The following is a 17,176-nucleotide window of genomic DNA, read 5'->3' as shown; positions in this document are numbered from 1 at the left end:
AGCAGGACAGAGAGGGACAGAGCAGGGGACACAGAGGGACAGAGCAGGGACAGAGCTGGGACAGAGCAGGGACAGAGAGGGACAGAGCTGGGACAGAGCAGGGACAGCAGGGACAGAGCAGCTCCTCCTCCTCCCAGTGCCCCCAACTCAGCGTCCTTCTCAGCTGGATGCTTCTCCCCTCTCCTCTCCTCCCTCCAGCTCTCCCCCTTGGCCACCTGCCTTGGCTGGGTGGGTATTTCCTAATTCCAGTCTCCAGGCGAGGTACAAGGTCCCATCCTTCCTGAGGGGGCAGTCCCTGTGCCAAAAGGGGTACAGGAATTGTGTGCCAGGGGGGAGAGGTGGGTGCAGCCCTGCCTGCCTGCCCTGGGGTGCTCTGTGCTCCCCCAGAGCCACAGGACACATTTTTCACTCTCCCCAGGACGGCTGCAGCCCTTGGATCGATACAACCCTCAACATTTCAGCTGCTGAACTCCCACCTCAAGCCCAGGTGCTGCATCCTCCACACCTCCCTGTCCTCCTGAGGCTTTGCAGGTGGGAGGATTTGCTCTGGAGCAGCACGGCAGGGCTCAAACCCACAGGGAGAGCAGCCAGAAGCCAAAGAGCCCTCAGGAAGAGACCTCCAGCTCTGGCACAGGCTGCACGAGGCAGGGGAGGAGAGCAGGGAAACCCAGCCCGGAGCCTCGAGATGTGCTGGTGATATAAATCCAAAGTGATAATAATAAATGGGCTATTACAGCATCTCACACACTGCTGGGGGAGGGAGGGGAGGCAGCCCAGCCCAGGCCTCCCCACAGAGCCTCCCAGCAGCCAGGAGCACACGGAGCTGAGCCCGTCCCTCTCTAATGGCCAGGGGGAGAAGGCTCCTGCAGGAAGGCTGGGCAGCCCGAGGCAGCAGGAATATTTATCATCCTGGCCACCTGCCTGTCGCTGAAAAATCGCTTCCTCCTTCCTGCCTGGGAGGCAGCTCTAATGAGGGATGGGCAGGCTGCTCACAGGCAGCTCCTGGCGTGGAGAACAGCACAGCACAGCCCCCCTGCTCCCTCCTCGAGCGTCCTGCCTCCTGCTAATTGCTCTGCCAGGTAATTAGCTGTGGGATGATTGGGGTTCTGGCTGGGCTGGCGGGGCTCCCTGGGTTTGAGACCCCATTTGTGCCATCCCCTGCTCTGCAGTGAGAGCAGAGCTGGCAGTGACCCCCCTGCCTGCCTGTGCCATCCAGCCCAGCTCTCCCAGTGCCTGGGGCACGGAGAGGCACCACAAAGAGCCCAGCTGCCCTGCCCTGGAACAGGGCACCTGGAAAAACCCTCCACGGCCATCAGGTGCAACCTTTGACCAGAGCACCGAGTGCCACGTCCATCCTTCCTTGGACACCTCCCAGGGATGGTGCCACCACCACCCTCTCCATGCAGAAATTCTTCCTTTAGAGACAAGACAACCTGACAAAGCAACCACAACCCCACTGCGGAAGGAGCAGGGGGCAGAACCCCCATTCCAACACTGCCCAACACATCCTCACCCCACCAGCAGCAGCAGATCCCCCGGCGCCTCACCTGCGTGGAAGTAGGGGCTCATGGTGTAGGGGAAGCCGAAGGGCAGCGGCTGGGGCGCGGGCAGGGAGGCGGGAGGGAGGTATTTCACCTCGGCCTTGCCCATGCCGGGCCCCAGCAGGTGGCTGGGGGACTCGGCGCTGGAGGAGCTGCAGGCCACGCCGGAGCCCGCGCCCGCCTCGCCCGCCTCCTTGGCCCCCTCGCACGCCTTCCCCGCGCCGTCCTTGCACTCCTTGAGCTCCGCCGCCGAGCCGCCCTCGGCCTTCGGCGCCTCGGCCTTGTCCTCGGCGGCCTCGGCGTCGCTCTCCGAGTCCTTCATCTCCTCGTCGTTACAGTCCTGGGCCCCGTCCCTGGCGCGCGGCTCGCGGGCCTCGCCGGGGCCCTGCGGCTCCGCGCGGGGCTGCGAGGCCTTGCGGCCGCCGCCCGCCCGCCGGGGCTGCTCCTTGGGCGGCGTGGCGGCGCCGGGGCCGCCGGGGGTGAGGGACAGCAGCGGGGCGTTGTTGTGCCGCAGCACCAGCATGGCGTTGCGCCGGGACAGCTCGTCGCGCAGCGCGTGGCCCTCGGGGACGTCGTGCACGCTGCGCAGCGCGGGGTGGTCCGGGGGCAGCCCCGGGTGCAGGCTCAGGGGGTCTCCGGCCAGCAGCCTCTGACGGTGCAGGGTCTCCAGCTCCTTCTGGCGGATCAGCTCGGCCGACATCTCCAGCCTGGGAGGAGAGAGGGGATTTTGGTGGGGGGTTGGAGGAATGAGGTCCTACCCAAGCCTTGCACGAGGGAGGTGTCAGCTGCACACCTGCACAGGCCTCACTCAGATCCTGCTGTGCCGTCTGCGTCCAGCTCGGGACAAACCCGGGACAAAGCCAGGACAAACCCACACCATGACAAACCCACACCATGACAAGCTCAGGACAAATCCAGGACAAACCCACACCAGAACAAACCCATACCAGGACAAACCCACACCATGACAAACCCATACCAGGACAAACCCAGGACAAACCCAGGACAAATCCAGGACAAACCCACACCAGGACAAACCCACACCAGGACAAACCCAGCCCTTTCCACTCCTACCTGGCCAGGTTTTGCTTCCGTAGCATCTCCTGCTGCCGTGCGAACATCTCCGCCTGTGCCGGCTGGAGGAACCCGTAACCTGGGCAGGGAGAGCACTGCGGGTTACTCCTGTCAGCACTGACCCTTGGCTGCCTCAGGGCCAGCTCCCCACGGGGAAAAATGGCACCTGAGTGCTGCTTTTTATTCCAGAGCACACCTAGCCCTCACTGCCACAGCAGCGTGGCCAAACACGGGGCCAGGAAGGGCAGCCAAGGAATGTGCTCCTCTGGCTGCAGAACCAGGGTGAAGTCAGCCCAGCAGCCGTGGGGGGACACAGAAAAGCCGTGTGGGCTGTCTGGCTGCAGGGCAGACTGTCACAGGCTGCAGCTCTGCCCTGCCCTGGCTGCCCACCAGCGTCACCGGAGCGCTCACCTGGCGTCTGGCACAGCGCTGAAGGCACCCCGAGGAAGGGAGGTCTCAGGTGGGGCCCCAGGGCGATGTGGGGAGCGTTCTGGGGCGACAGCAGAGGCGGTGGGTGGGATATCTCCCTGCAGGAATCACAAAGTAAAGCCCTGGTGAAAACCTGGAGGCTCCAGCCTGGCTCAGGAAGAACATCTTGGCAGCAGATGAGCTGCATCCTGCCCAGAGGCTGCTCTCTGCCTCTTCACCCTCATGCAGAGCTGCTAAAATGGAGAGAAAAAAGCAAAAGCAGCGGAACCAAAAGGGGAAGAAGGCAGCCAGGACTCCACAGGTCCCACACATTTCCCACCTTTGCTCCCGTGGCCTTTCAGCCGGGCTGTCCAAAGGGTTTTCCCCTTTGCTTCAAGGGCAGGGCTGAGGATGCTCCATCTGCCCCTCCCTCATCACATTTGGGTTCCTGCCTCAACCACCTCGCAGCTGAGAAGGAATTCTGTGCTTGGGCAGTGGGTTTGGCAAGATCTGAAAGCATCACTGGCTTGCCTTGCAAAAAACACCTGTCCTAGCTGGGCTAAGGGATGACCTTTAATCGTGGAGAGGAAAGCTGGAAGTGAGGCAGAGGAAAATACAGACAGGAGAGGGATGTGAGCAGGAAGGGCAACGGGGTCAGGGGGAAGGAATCCTGCTGGAGAAGGGGTGGGTGAAGCCAGGCAGAATGGGTAGAGCAGATGCCAGGGGCTGGGGAAACTCAAGAGAGGCAGGATTGGGTGGTGGGAAGGGGACAATTCTGGAGAAAAGGCAGGGAGCACTTACAGTAGGAGAGAAGGCAGGGAAAAAAAAAAAAAAAAGGCAGGAAGGGAATAAGAGCCAAGGTCTCTTCCATTAGTCAAATCTGCCCTGGGAGCCTGCAAGCAAATCTGCTTTCCGGCTGCACGTCTCTTAATTCCTTTTGATGGCCACTTACAACATTATTACCTTCAGCAGGGCATCCAGAGGCACAGCCAAGTGCGGGGCCGTTTATTTTCATTTTACAGTATCTCCCTGGAAAAATCTGCTCCCAGGGAGGCTGGAGGCCAAGGCAGAGGGAGGCAGAAGGTGCCTGTGACTTTGCAACAGACACAGCACGTGCAGAGGCACCGCAGTGGGGGGATAATGATGGGAGCATCCTGGCCATCCATGGCTTGTGGGCATGGATAGCTCATGGAAATGGATCAGATATGGAAATGGATCAGATATGGAAATGGATCAGATCATGGAAATGGATCAGGTCATGGAAATGGATCAGGTCATGGGAATGGATCAGATCATGGGAATGGATCAGATCATGGGAATGGATCAGATATGGAAATGGATCAGATATGGAAATGGATCAGACATGGAAATGGATCAGATCATAGGAATGGATCAGATATGGAAATGGACCTGGTCATGGAAATGGATCTGGTCATGGAAATGGATCAGGTCATGGAAATGGATCAGCTTGTGGGCATGGATCAGATCATGGGAATGGATCAGATATGGAAATGGATCAGCTCATGGACATGGATCAGATCACAGAAATGGATCAGATCACAGAAATGGATCAGCTCATGGGCACGGACAGCTCATGGAAAGCCAAACAGGGACTCCTGGGCATGAAGTGGGCGAGGAGAGCCCTTCCCAGCGCAGCTTCATCCCCGCTCTGCGCAGCCCCACACGCCGCCCCAGCTGCGCTTCCCCTCCCCAGCTCCTCCTTTCCCGCAGCAGCCCGTGCCATCTGCCCATCCCTGCCTGGCTCCTGGCTCCGGCTCCCTTCCTCCCGGCTGCCCTGGCTCTCCTCTAACCTAATTGCGGCCCCGGCGGTGTCTGGAGGCGCGGCGCGGATCGATCGGGGGCTGCTGCAATGTTAATGCCGCCCGTGCGCCGCGCTCCGCTGGCAGCTCCAATTAATCTCAGGTAACGCCGCGCTCGACCTTCGCCTCCGAGCCGGGGCAGCAGCCAAGCGATGCTTATGTAATTACACCGTGAAGTGTGTAATCACCTGCCCTAATCCCCGAGGCCTCGCAATTAGCCGGGGCCGCGGTGGCCGGGCTGCCAAGTGCTGCTGCCACCCGGGCCGGCCCCGCGGATGAAAAACGGACAATTAAAGCGGCGTGACGGGGGCTCCGAGGTGTCCGCTCGATCGTAATTAGCTGTAATCATGGGGAGACGAGCCTGCCAGACGTGCCGCTCGTTTTATAAGAAGCAATTTAGGAAATCAAGTCGCTGTTAACCATGGCGTGGCCGTGCCCTCCTTCGCTTCGCCTCGGGGATGTGAGGGAAGGGATCCTGCGGGACATCCAGGCTGCCCGTGCAGAGCTCAAAAACAAAGGAGCTCCTTGATGGATGCCAGTCTGCGCCCAGGAAGCAGAGGGTGGGATGGGATCAGGGCTGGGTGCTGGAAAAGGAAAGGTTCTCCCTTTGCTGGCAGCCCAGTGCTCATCCCAGGTTGTTTTTGCGCTTTCATGTTGTGCTACGGGGCATGGCTTTGATCCCTGAGGAATTCACATCTGCTCCAGACTCTGCAGTTCATTCCCTCAGAGCTTCCCTGCCTTCCTGGGCCAGCCAGAGCCCTGGGGAGCCCCTCAGCTGCGTGGCCACGAGGGACAGACCCTCTGTGGCACCCCACAGAGCCACCCTGCCAGGCACAGAACCTGCTGGAGCCTGCCCTGCTCCCTGCCAGCCCATCTGCCCCATCCTTGGCACCACGGGGAGCTGGCACAGGAGGGAGGCAGCAGCACCAGGTCGTGCCCTGGCACAGGGCTGGGCAGCCCTCCCAGCCTTGCCAGCCAGCTGGGAAAATAACTGGCAAGCCCAGAGTGAAAAGCCCCCGAGACCTGAACAAAGGCTGCTGTGCCCTCACACAGGTGTGCAGCAAACGCTGATCCCTGCATCCTCTCCCAGGTACCTGTCAGCCTCGAATCCCCCATCAAATTCCTTCCTCCTCTTCCTCCACGGCTCAGAGGCAGAATTGCAGTGCCCTACTCTGAGGAGGTGAATTTAGCCCCTGGCAATTACATCTGATAAGCCTTGTCCTTCCCTGGAAGAGAGCAATTCTGTGTTGCTGCACATTCCTCCCCCTGCCCCCTTTTCCTCTTCCCCCCCTAAAATGCCAGCTGGAGGCTTGTGAGCAGGGTATTAGGGGATTTGCACTGCACGCTGCTAAATTTGATATGTCCTTTAACAGGAGACAAATGGTTCACAAGGCTTAAAAAGTATCGACTTTTCTTTAACAATAAGCACTAATGGCCTTCAAATAATCAATATTTAAAGTCATTATGGGGTTACACATTATACTGTTAAAACCAAGCCTTTCACTTTAACCCCATCATATCCTCCCCAGCCTGGAGCTGAGCTCCCCCCTGGCTCCAGCCAAGCTCTGGGGGAAGGCTGGGAGCACAGGCTGTGACTGGAGATGTGAGAGGGTCAGGAAATGCAGATTGAAACCGGCAAGGCATGGAAATAAATTTAGAACGGATGGAAGAAGAGGGAAGGGCGGGGGGGAAAGAATGCATGAAAGCTCTGCTTTCTTCTGCTCTGCATTTGATAGGAAGAGACACTTTAAACCCGAGGTAACAGGCAGGAGGCACAGAGCTCCTCGCTGCTCTGCCATCCCCAGACTGCCAGCAAGGGAGAATAAATAAAATCAAAGGTCTTGCTTAAAATGCTGTTTGGGATTTCCAGGCAGGAAAAGAACATGTGCTGGCACTGGCCTGGCTGTGGAGAGGGGCTGGTCTGTGCTGCCCCCTCCAAATTCAAACTGCTGCTGAAACCAAAGTGGTTAAACCAGGGCAAGCTCCTTGGCCTCTGCTCTGCAGCACGTTCAGCCAGGTGGGAACCAGGGAGGAGGGATCCTGGCAGGGCAAAAATCAGAACATCAGAGCCTTCAGAGAGGAGAGGGGACACAGGGCTGGCCTGGGAAAGAGCAGGAGAGAGATGGTGCCCAGGGAGGGCAGGAACTGTACCCAGAGAGGGCAGGAGCTGTGCCCAGGGAGGTGCCCAGGGAGGGCAGGAGCTGTGCCCAAGGAGCCAGCAGGGAAAAGGAAAACCTCCCCAGAGCAGGGAGGAGGAATGAGGCGGTGGAAGAACAAACCGTGGGAAGAGCAGATGGGAGGAAGGGAATCCAAAAAGCCAGGCTGGGTATTTTGGGCACATCCCTGCTCAGAGGAAGCCTCTGGCTGGTGCACGGTGTCTGTCAGCTCCTGCAGGGGAGGCAGTGGGTGCCTCTCTCAGCTCCCAGCCCCAGCTCAGCCCTGCCAAGGGGCTGGGCTTCCCAGGACCCCGGCATGGGGGTGCTGCTGGCACCCCAGGCTGGCAGCATTCCATGCTCTTGGCATTCCTGCTGCCTCCCCCGGATCCTGGGGGATGAGCTGTGCTCCCCCTGCCTGCTCAGGCAGCACAGAGCCACTGCTTGTACCCACACCTGCCTCAGCACCTGCCTGCCTCTGCCCTCTCCCCTGAGAGGGGCGGGACCCCCAGACCCCACACCTCACCCTGCAGGCACAAAAAGCAACTCCCAGCACAGAAATGATGCACCAAACCCAGCCATGGAGCTTCACCTGAGTGAGCACAGAGCCCAGCATCTCACCCAGCCCTGCTCAGCTCCTGTCCAACCCCACTGAGCACAGAATCCAGCCCTGCTCAGCTCCTCTCCAACCCCTTCTGTGTGCAGGGCATGAAAGATTTTCCCCAGGCTCCACCCAGAGAGAAGCAGGGATGAGCACCTTGGGGAGGAACACTCCAGGCTGAAGGACCCCAGCAGAACTTTGCCAACAAATCCTGGAGACAGCAAGCAAGGAGCAGCATCCAAGCAGCTCTGCAGGGTACAGCCACCTGCCAGCTCTGCAGGAGAGGCAGCAGTGTGGAGATGGAAGAGCTCCAGGCTGGAGTGCTTACAGTGGCACCTTTCAGTTGTACCCTCTCCTCTTCCAAGTCTTTTTATAACACTGAACTCAACCATCTTCCCAAACACACCACCAGGCCCTGGCACGCCAGCATCCCAGCTGAATCCATCCCCAAAGGATCTAGGAAACCAAAACCACGAAACCAAATGAATTCTCCAGACTGTGGCTCGAGCCTGCTTTTGGCAAGATGTCTCAGTTTCACTGACTCCAGGGAGCAAAGAGATCAAGGGACCACTCTGCCCCTACCAGGACCTCGGCTAAAGAAAACCCACATCAGTGTGTTTGTGTGCCTCATCCCCACAAAGCCAAGCTCCCAGCCTGTTTCTGACCAGCAAAGACACAATAATTAATTAATTAACGGGGTTTATCTGGACCTCCCCACGCTCAGCCCGCCCCTCCTGCCAGCAGCACCTCCCCGTGAGCAGCCTCCACCCTTCCGTGGATGCTTTTCCAGGCAGCCCTGGGGCCGGCCTGGCTCCTCTCCAGCCCACACAGCGCTGGGGAAACGTTCCTGAGAGCGGCTGCAGGGGCTCCTCCAGCCCTGCATTCCTCCCAGGTCTGCTCAGGAGCTGGGATTTATGGGCTGGGTTAGCCAAAGTACACGCTGTGGGAGAGAGGCTTCCAGGGCTGCTCAGCCCCTCCACAGTGCAAAGGTGCTGCTGGCAGAGGAGGAAAACCAGACAGGATCTAAATGGGGGGGGGACTCTGGACTCAGCACATCCATACACACGCTGCAGAGCTGATAGTGCAGCCTGCTCTGCCCCCACCCCGACACAAAAGCCAAGGGAAGTGTAAATACCAGAGCCTTTCACTGCTCATCCCATGACATCCAAAGGCTCTGCATCCCCACAGCCCCCTCCTGTCCCCTCCATCCCTGTCAGGAACGCACGCAGCTTTAATTTAATTTCCCTCTGAAGTTCTTGATTGCAGAGGGAATGGCTCGTGGCACAGAGCAAGATAAATGAGCTAGAATTTCCTGGGGGTGGGGGGATATCAGCTTTCCAGCACTCCTAGCAGTGGGAGAGGCAAGCTGAGGCTTTTTTCCTTAACAAAGAAAACTTCTCTTTCTGCTCCACCTCAGAGCATTTCTCCTCTCTCATTATGTGGGGACGCTATGAAATGCAAACTTCAACACCTCAACTTCTGCCCACCAACAGGTGAGAGTGGCACCTCCAGCACAGGTTTGGGATCATTCCAGCCTGGCAGTTGCTCCCCTGGATGTGGATGCAGATCAGCACAGGCAAAGATTCCCCCCTTTCCATACAGACCCCAGAGCGGGGCAGGAGCATCCCCAGCACCTGCCCAACCCCCAGAGGAGATGATCATACCTTGTCCAGGCAAATCAGCTCTGCCCAGCTCAGAATGACACAATCCCAAAGGCTGGAAAAGCCTCTAAAACCACCGAGTCCAGCCACGACCCTGACACCACCAAAGCATGTCCCCAGTGCCACATCCACACGGTTTGTGAACACTTCCAGGGACGGTGACTCCCAAACTGCCCATGCCATGCCATGCCATGCCATGCCATGCCATGCCATTGATCCTACCCCACGCCATGATGCTGATCCCATGCCATGCCACGCCACGCCATGCCATGCCATGCCATCCCACTGATCCCATCCCATCCCATCCCTGACCCAGCCGTTCCCCCCACCCGTGCCACCCCTCCCGGCCGGTGTGAGCCCCCCGCCCCCGGCAAACCCCGCCCCGGGGCCGTGCCGTACCTGTCGGGGAAGTGGCTGTCCCTGTGCTGGGGCAGGCCCTGCTTCCTGCGCTGGCTGGACGAGTTGCTGGCCGAGGGGATGTGCGCTTCCATCGCGCCCGGGGTCCGCGCCGCCGCCGCCGCCGCCACCTCCTGCCGCGCCCGGAGCAGATCTGGGCAGCAGGGGACCGTGAGGAGCTGGGGCTGGGGCTGGACCAGGAGCTGCTGCTGCCCGGCCCCGGCCCCGCTGGACACACGGACACACAGACGGACGGACACACGGACGGACACACGGACACACAGATGGACAGACACACGGACAGACACACACACACACATGGTCACACAGATGGACAGACGGACAGACACACACACACACATGGTCACACAGACGGACAGACACATGGACACACGGTCACACACACGGACACCGGGGAGCGGCGGCCCCGGCTCCGAGCCGGCCGCGATCCGCCCCCGCCGCGCCGGGAGCTCGGCAGCGGAGGAAATTGTGCAACTACGGCACGGGGGTGGATTTGCTGCTTAATTGCCTTCCTGCCGGAGGGAGGGAGGGAGGGAAGGAGCGGAAAAAAGGGAGGGAAGGATGGATGGAAGCGAGGAGAGCCGCAGGACAGGGAGGCATTCCCAACTCCCTCTCCCGGTCGGTCCCGAGCACCTGCCCCGCTCCAGCCGTGTCCCCTCCGGGGTTACCGGAGATCTCCGTGCCCGGGTCCCCCGTGGGGGGTCTGCAGGGCTGGACCTGCCCCGGACAGGGAAGGGCTGGGCCCCGAGCAGCTGAGGGTGGGGTACAGAAGGGAACCCCCCTCCCAGCCCCAGCACAGCACTGCCTGCAGACAGCTGCAGGTGAGGAGGAAACGCAGCCCTCGTTCAGCCTGCACTGCCCTGGCACCGCGGCAGAACGTGGCACCCGTGTCACCCTGCCTGTGACACCCGTGTCACCCACCATGTCACCCTGCCTGTGACACCCCTGTCACCCACCATGTCACCTACCATGTCACCCTGCCCGTGACAACCCTGTCACCCTGCCTGTGACACCTGTGACACCCATGTCACCCACCGTGTCACCCGGCCTGTGACAACCCTGTCACTCTGCCTGTGACACCCATGTCACCCACCGTGTCACCCTGCCTGTGACACCTGTGTCACCCTGACCTTCAGGGCTCAGTGGAGCGCACACGGTGCCCTGGGATGGACGGAGCAGGCAAGGCCAGAACCACTCAAGCCCACGCCAAGGAGCCCCAGGGAGGGGCAGGTGATGCAGGTGCAGCCCATGTGCCCTGCCCTGGCCTCAGGGAACAAGTGACACGGACACCTGAGCCAGGCACACCGAGGCTTTCCAGGGGGCTGCTCTCTCCCGGTTAGCATCAGGAGTCTCTCAGTCCTGGTATCTGTGTGAAATCCCCCATCCCAGAGCCTCTGCTGCCCTTCACGTGGTGCACAGGAAACCTCCCTGAAGAGGAAACCTCCCTCACACCATCGCCCTGCCAGAGGAAACCACAGCACAGCTGGGGAGAGGAGCAGAGGCACATTTACCTCCCCAAGCACACCCCGGGCAGGATCACCTCCAACACTGACCCTGCAGAGCCCTCACGCCCAGCAGCACACCCACCTCTTCCCACAGCTGCTTTGGAAAGCTGTAGGAGCACTGCACAACCCTGGTAATGCCACATTTTCCATCTCTGTGTCTCCCTCTTCCCCAGCAGGCTCTTCTCCCTCAGTTCTGGAAATCCCAGCCATCCCTCCTGGCACCAAGACGTGCCCAGCCCAGCCTGAGCTCCATCAATCACATCAAACACCGGGGTGATGGTCAGGGCTGGAGCCCCGTGCTGGGCTGAGAACGCTCCCACAGCTGCTGTTTGTGCTGGCAGCAAGGGGGACAGCAGTGCCCCAATTTCTGGCCACATTCCTGCCCCTGTCCCCACGCCCCAGCCGAGGGGACAAACACTGAAACGACAATTCTGAACCGCACAAGCACGCAGGGAACAGCCAAACACCATCAGATCACTGAAAAAAAAAAAAAAAAACAAAAAAAAAAACCCAGAGAATTCGCCGAGCCAGGCAGACCGTGCAACCTTGCAATGTTTATAAATTAATTATCTGAAAAACCCAGGTCACTCCTGATTGCCACGGCGGCTGTAATTTAGAAGGCTGGCGTGCAGCCAGCTCCAGGAGCCGCATTGATCCTGAGTGACCGCAACAACCCCCCGGAGGAGAGGGGGGGAGGGGGGGCTGAAAAGCAATTAAAAAAAAAAGATTTCTAAATTATTAACATTTTTTAAATTATTAATGTTATTGGTGCCTCCGTGTGAGCCCGCAGATAAACTGCGCTTTGTACTGGCACTAATAATTTATAGCCCAACCAGAGCCCCGTGGTGTGGAGACAATCCAAAAATACACCAAGTTCTGTCTTGTCAGTGTTCCCCGAGCGAGTCTGCCCGTGCAGGATCCTTCTCCCCCCCTGCCCACCCCAAAACCCCAGCGTGACCCGCCCCCCCAACAAATGCTGATGAGGGAGTTTAATCATCACCATACAAACACGTCAGGCTCTCAAGGTAATGAGCTCCTCTCGTTATTTTGGGGGCAGAGGGTGATCCAGCTGTACCCCAGCACACACTGGTGGGATGGACACCCGGGGCCAGGCTCTGTCCCCACCCTGGTCACCCCCACGCTCTGTGCTGTGCTCAAGCTCTGCCAGGCTCCAGTCACGGCTGAATATTCAGTGCCACCCTTTTGTCACACGCCGTCCCTCCCTGTGCGTGTTCCCATGTGTCATCCCGGCCCTGTGGCACACAGCTCTGCCCCTCAGCCACCAGAGCTGAGTTTTCAGGGGCTCTGCAGTGCCTGGCACAGCCCAGCCCAGCCCCAGCTGGTGCCACCTCCCCACGGGGCCGGGGCAGGTTTGTGTTTGTGCCCGATAAGCAAATCCTTCCTCCACAGCAATCCCTTCCTGCCCCCAGAGAAGCCAATCAAATCAAACAGAGTGGAAAAGAAGACAGCCTCTTCATTAACCTAACAAGGAGCCCTGGGGATTCACACTCTGGAGCAGAGATCCTCCTGCAGCTCCTGCTGATGCTCTGCTCCTGAGCCAGGCAGGGACGTGCCAGCCCTGCACACCTCGGGCAGGGAGCAGCACAGGACACATCCTGGCACGGCTCTGCCCTTCAGACACGCTCCAGCCCTCTGAACAGCATCCCCTCTGCCACGTCCCTGCCTCTGCCTGCTGCAGCTGAGTTATCTCCCTCCCCTGTGGGAGAGCACTGGGGACAGGGCAGGGCTTTGCTGGGGCAGACTGGGCCAGTGGCAGCAGGCTCTGCTCACCCGAGGGCAGGTGAGGAGCACGCACCTCTGGAGGGATGCTCCACCTCTGGAGGCATGCTCCAGCTGTGGAGGGATGCCCTACCCATGGAGGGATGCTCCAGCTGTGGAGGGATGCTCCAACTGTGGAGGCATGCTCCAGCTGTGGAGGGATGCTCCAGTGGTGGAGGGATGCTCCAGCTGTGGAGGGATGCTCCAACTGTGGAGGCATGCCCTACCCATGGAGGGATGGTCCAGCTGTGGAGGGACCTGTGGAGGGATGCTCCAGCTGTGCAGAGATGCTCCAGCTGTGGAGGGACCTGTGGAAGGATACTCCACCCATGGAGGGATGCTCCAGCTGTGCAGGGACCTGTGCAGGGAGATGCTCCACCCCTGGAGGGATGCTCGTGATCCTGCAACCTCCTGGTGCCCCCTTTAGGCACAGCCCAGGACGTGCTGGATGCACCAGCTCCCTCCAAAAGCCTGGGAAAACCTTCCAGCAGCCCTCAGTGCCTGTGGGACTCATCCCGGGACTTCAGGACCTCCAGACACTGCTCCAGCCCCAGTAGAAGGCAGCAACACCACCTCACCATTCCCATCCCGAAGTGCCAGGGAGGGCTGGCACTGCCAGCATCTCACCCCTTTGCTGCACACCACAAATCTCTTACTCCAGCCCAAATCTCTTCCTGCAGAGATCCCCAACGATCAGTTGGACACAAACTCTTCAGACAAGAGAAGGACCCCCCTCACCTCCCCTGCAAACACAGAGCACTGCAGCTGCTGAGCCCTCCAGCAGGAAAAGCACATCCCCAGGGGTGGTGACAGAGGGAACCAGCACTTACAGCCAGCCAAGGGGAGATTCCTCCACAAAAATGGACAAAGGCTCTGCAGGAACCCCTTCAGCACCACCAGGGCATGACAAACACCCAGCACTGCAGCCCATGCACCCCCCAGTGCACACAGGGCTCAGGGACATCCCCCAGACCCATCCCAAATGAGTCCAGAGCTCAGGAACATCTCCCAGATCGATCTCAAAGGAATCCAGGGCTCAGGAACATCTCCCAAATGAGTCCAGGGCTCGGGGCCATCTCCCAAACCCACCCCAAACAAGTCCAGGACTTGGGGCCATCTCCATCCCAAATGACTCCAGAGCTCAGGAACATCTCCATCACAAATCACTCCAGGGCTCGGGCCATCTCCATCCCAAGCATCTCCAGGGCTCAGGAACATCTCCCAGACCCATCCTAAATGAGTCCAGAGCACAGGATCATCTCCCAAACAAGTCCAGGGCTCAGGAACATCTCCCAGACCCATCCTAAATGAGTTGAGAACACAGGAACATCTCCCAAACCCATCCCAAATAACTCCAGGACTCAGGACCGTCTCCCAAACGAGTCCAGGGCTCGGGGCCATCTCCATCCCAAGTGACTCCAGGGCTCGGGGCCATCCCCCAGCCCACCCCCGTGGCAGCAGAGCCCACAGTGCCCGCGGTGCCAGCCCTACCTCCGTGGCTGGGCACTGCCATGCTGTTGGCCAGCTGGTAGAGGCGCTGCTGCTGCTGCTCCTCGAAGGCGCCGTGCTCGTTGAGCGCCGACATCATGCGCCTGTAGTGCTCCTCCGGGGTCATCTGCGCCACCTCCTCCAGCACCGGCGTCTGCGACGTCTCTGGGGACACAGGCACAAAAATAAAGCAGCTGGGGCCCGGGTTCCACCTGCAGAAAAGCTGGGTCTTCGCTCATATTGGTGGTGTTTATAGGAAATATCAGAGGGGGTGTGTCGGGCTGCACCGAGGGAAATATAGGTTGGGTATTAGGGAAAAGATTTTTACAGAAAGGGTGGTCAAGTTTTTTACAGAAAGGGTGGTAAAGCTTTTCACACAAAGGTGGTGAAGTTCTGGAATGGCTGCCCAGGGAGGGGCTGGAGTCACCATCCCTGGATGGGTTTAACAAAGCCTGGATGTGGCACTGGCTGCCAGGGTTGGGTTGAGGGGTCAGGGCTGGGTTAGACTCCACGGTCTTGAAGGTCTCTTCCAACATGGGGAATCTGTGAATTTGGGGGAATTTCGGGAATTCCCAGGAGCCAGGGAGGTGCTGGAGTCACCATCCCTGGATGTGGCACTGGCTGCCAGGGTTGAGTTGAGGGGTTGGGGCTGGGTTGGACTCTGTGGTCTTGAAGGTCTCTCCCAGCCCAGTAATTCTGGGATTCTGTGTTAAACTTGACGCAGTGAAACCCAGCTCATTGGTTGGTAAGGGCTGTGGAATATGTCTATTAATAATTTTCTCTCTCTAGATACGCTCACATATTTTCTTCACTGATTTTTATGGGTCAGATCTCTTGTTTTTGCAGGTGTAGACCGTTTTTCCTCTACAAGAATAGTTTGGTAACTGTTTTTCACTCCACTAAATTTTCCTTGTAGGAACTTATAAACCTGTTGGTAATTCAGAATTCAGGAGAGCAAGGCCTAACAGTGCTGCCACCCAACCAAGGGACAGAGCTACAACATCCCCAAGAGACAGAGCTGCCACATCCCCAAGGGACAGAGCTACAACATCCCCAAGGGACAGAGCTGCCACCCAACCAAGGGACAGAGCTGCCACCCACCCAAGGGACAGTGCTGCCACCCACCCAAGGGACAGAGCTGCCACCCAACCAAGGGGCAGAGCTACAACATCCCCAAGGGACACAGCTACATCCCCAAGGGACAGAGCTGTCCCCAGCTGCCCAGCCCCCAGAGGGACACCCAGAGCAGGCTGCTTCCCCTCTCTCCCCCTGGGGGCTCCCAAAGCCCCCCCTCGGTGCAGAGGGATCCCAGCCTGGCAGGGAGGGAGGCAGACCCGCAGGGGTTTTGTGTTTACTGTAAGCACAGCTCGCAGTAATTACTGCTCTCCGCCTTGGCTGCTCCAACACTATTTTATCTTGGATCTTTCCCACAGGCAAAGCCTTTTCATTACTCAGAGAGGAACTCCCAGGCACGGGGGAAGGGGGGTGGCAGGGCTGGCAGTCACAGGAGCGCTGCAGGGCTGGGGTGACAGGGCCACCCTCCCGTGTGTGCCCCAATTCCTGCTGCAGGACTGGCCCCAGAGCCGCGGGGGTGGCACTTGTCACAGCCCAGGCACTGGAAATGCTGCTGGGAGGGGCCGTGGGTCTGTGCCACAGGGGACAGAGGGGCTCCCACCAGCAAAGGTGAGTGTGGGGCAGCCAGGAACAGCCTGGGACACACAGGGGCTGAGGGAGCTCAGGGACTGGTGCTGCCTTTGTCTGACACCCAACCCACGGGGCTGGGTCTTTGGGGGGTGAAACTTTCCACAGGCTGTGATGAAACCACCACCCCCTCCCCAAAATAGGGGAGGGAAACTCATCATCATCTCATCATCATCATCAGCAGCAGCAGCAGCTCATCATCATCCCTGGGACACACAGGGGCTGAGGGAGCTCAGGGACTGGTGCTGCCTTTGTCTGACACCCAACGCACGGGGCTGGGTCTTTGGGGGGTGAAACTTTCCACAGGCTGTGATGAAACCACCACCCCCTCCCCAAAATAGGGGAGGGAAACTCATCATCATCTCATGATCATCATCATCACCACCAGCTCATCATCAATCCAATAAAAATGAAATATAACAATAATAAAATATAAAAATAAATAGCAATGAATAATGAGTAACTATAATAACAATAATAATTATAGTAATTATAGTGATTGAAGAAATAATAATAATAATAATAATAATAATAATAATAATACTAGTAGAGTGTGAGCTGCACAACATTTCCACACCAAAGGGCTGCATCCCTGGCTCCCCAGAGCAAAGGGGAAGTGATTCCAGCTCGCTCAGCCCTCCAGCAGGGCGAGGGCTCTCCTCACACACACCCTGGCTGCCCTGCAGCCTCGTGCCCCAGTGACACACATCTGCACCCCCTGCCTCTCCCCGGGCAGCTCCCAGCCCTGCTGGGATCAGAGCTGGGCTCCCACCCTGCCCTGGGTCCCCCAGCCCCAAAACCCAGACCCCAAGGGCAGGGGCTGCTCTGGGCACAGCCGTGCTCTGCCTGCTCCCCCAACCCCACCCCAAAGCTGCAGGACACCCCTGGAAGCAGCAGGGGAGGGAGGAGAGGGCAGAATTCCCTGCCAGGTCTCCTTCCCAGCAGGGAGGATTCCCTCCTCCTCCTCCTCCTCCCCCAGGGATGCAGAAGCTCACTGTTTCAGTTCCCTCCTGATGCTCTTACCCAAA

General features: G+C 58.9%; 1 protein-coding gene across 2 annotated transcripts in view; it reads right to left on the bottom strand.

Annotated features, from left to right (window-relative positions):
• Positions 1–17,176, bottom strand: part of SAMD11 (sterile alpha motif domain containing 11) — a 76,328-nt gene that overhangs the window by 6,221 nt on the left and 52,931 nt on the right. For both annotated transcript variants that reach the window (XM_041460299.1, XM_041460300.1), the window contains 5 exons: positions 14,451–14,612; positions 9,658–9,808; positions 3,027–3,142; positions 2,616–2,694; positions 1,548–2,248 (listed from right to left, as the gene is read on the bottom strand). In XM_041460299.1, the coding sequence (XP_041316233.1) occupies positions 1,548–2,248; positions 2,616–2,694; positions 3,027–3,142; positions 9,658–9,808; positions 14,451–14,612 (1,209 nt within the window). The remainder of the gene's footprint in view (positions 1–1,547; positions 2,249–2,615; positions 2,695–3,026; positions 3,143–9,657; positions 9,809–14,450; positions 14,613–17,176) is intronic.

Source organism: Pyrgilauda ruficollis, unplaced genomic scaffold, assembly GCF_017590135.1.
Source record: "Pyrgilauda ruficollis isolate IOZ18807 unplaced genomic scaffold, ASM1759013v1 scaffold141, whole genome shotgun sequence".
Taxonomy (NCBI): domain Eukaryota; kingdom Metazoa; phylum Chordata; class Aves; order Passeriformes; family Passeridae; genus Pyrgilauda; species Pyrgilauda ruficollis.
This window is presented reverse-complemented; position numbering and strand designations above follow the sequence as displayed.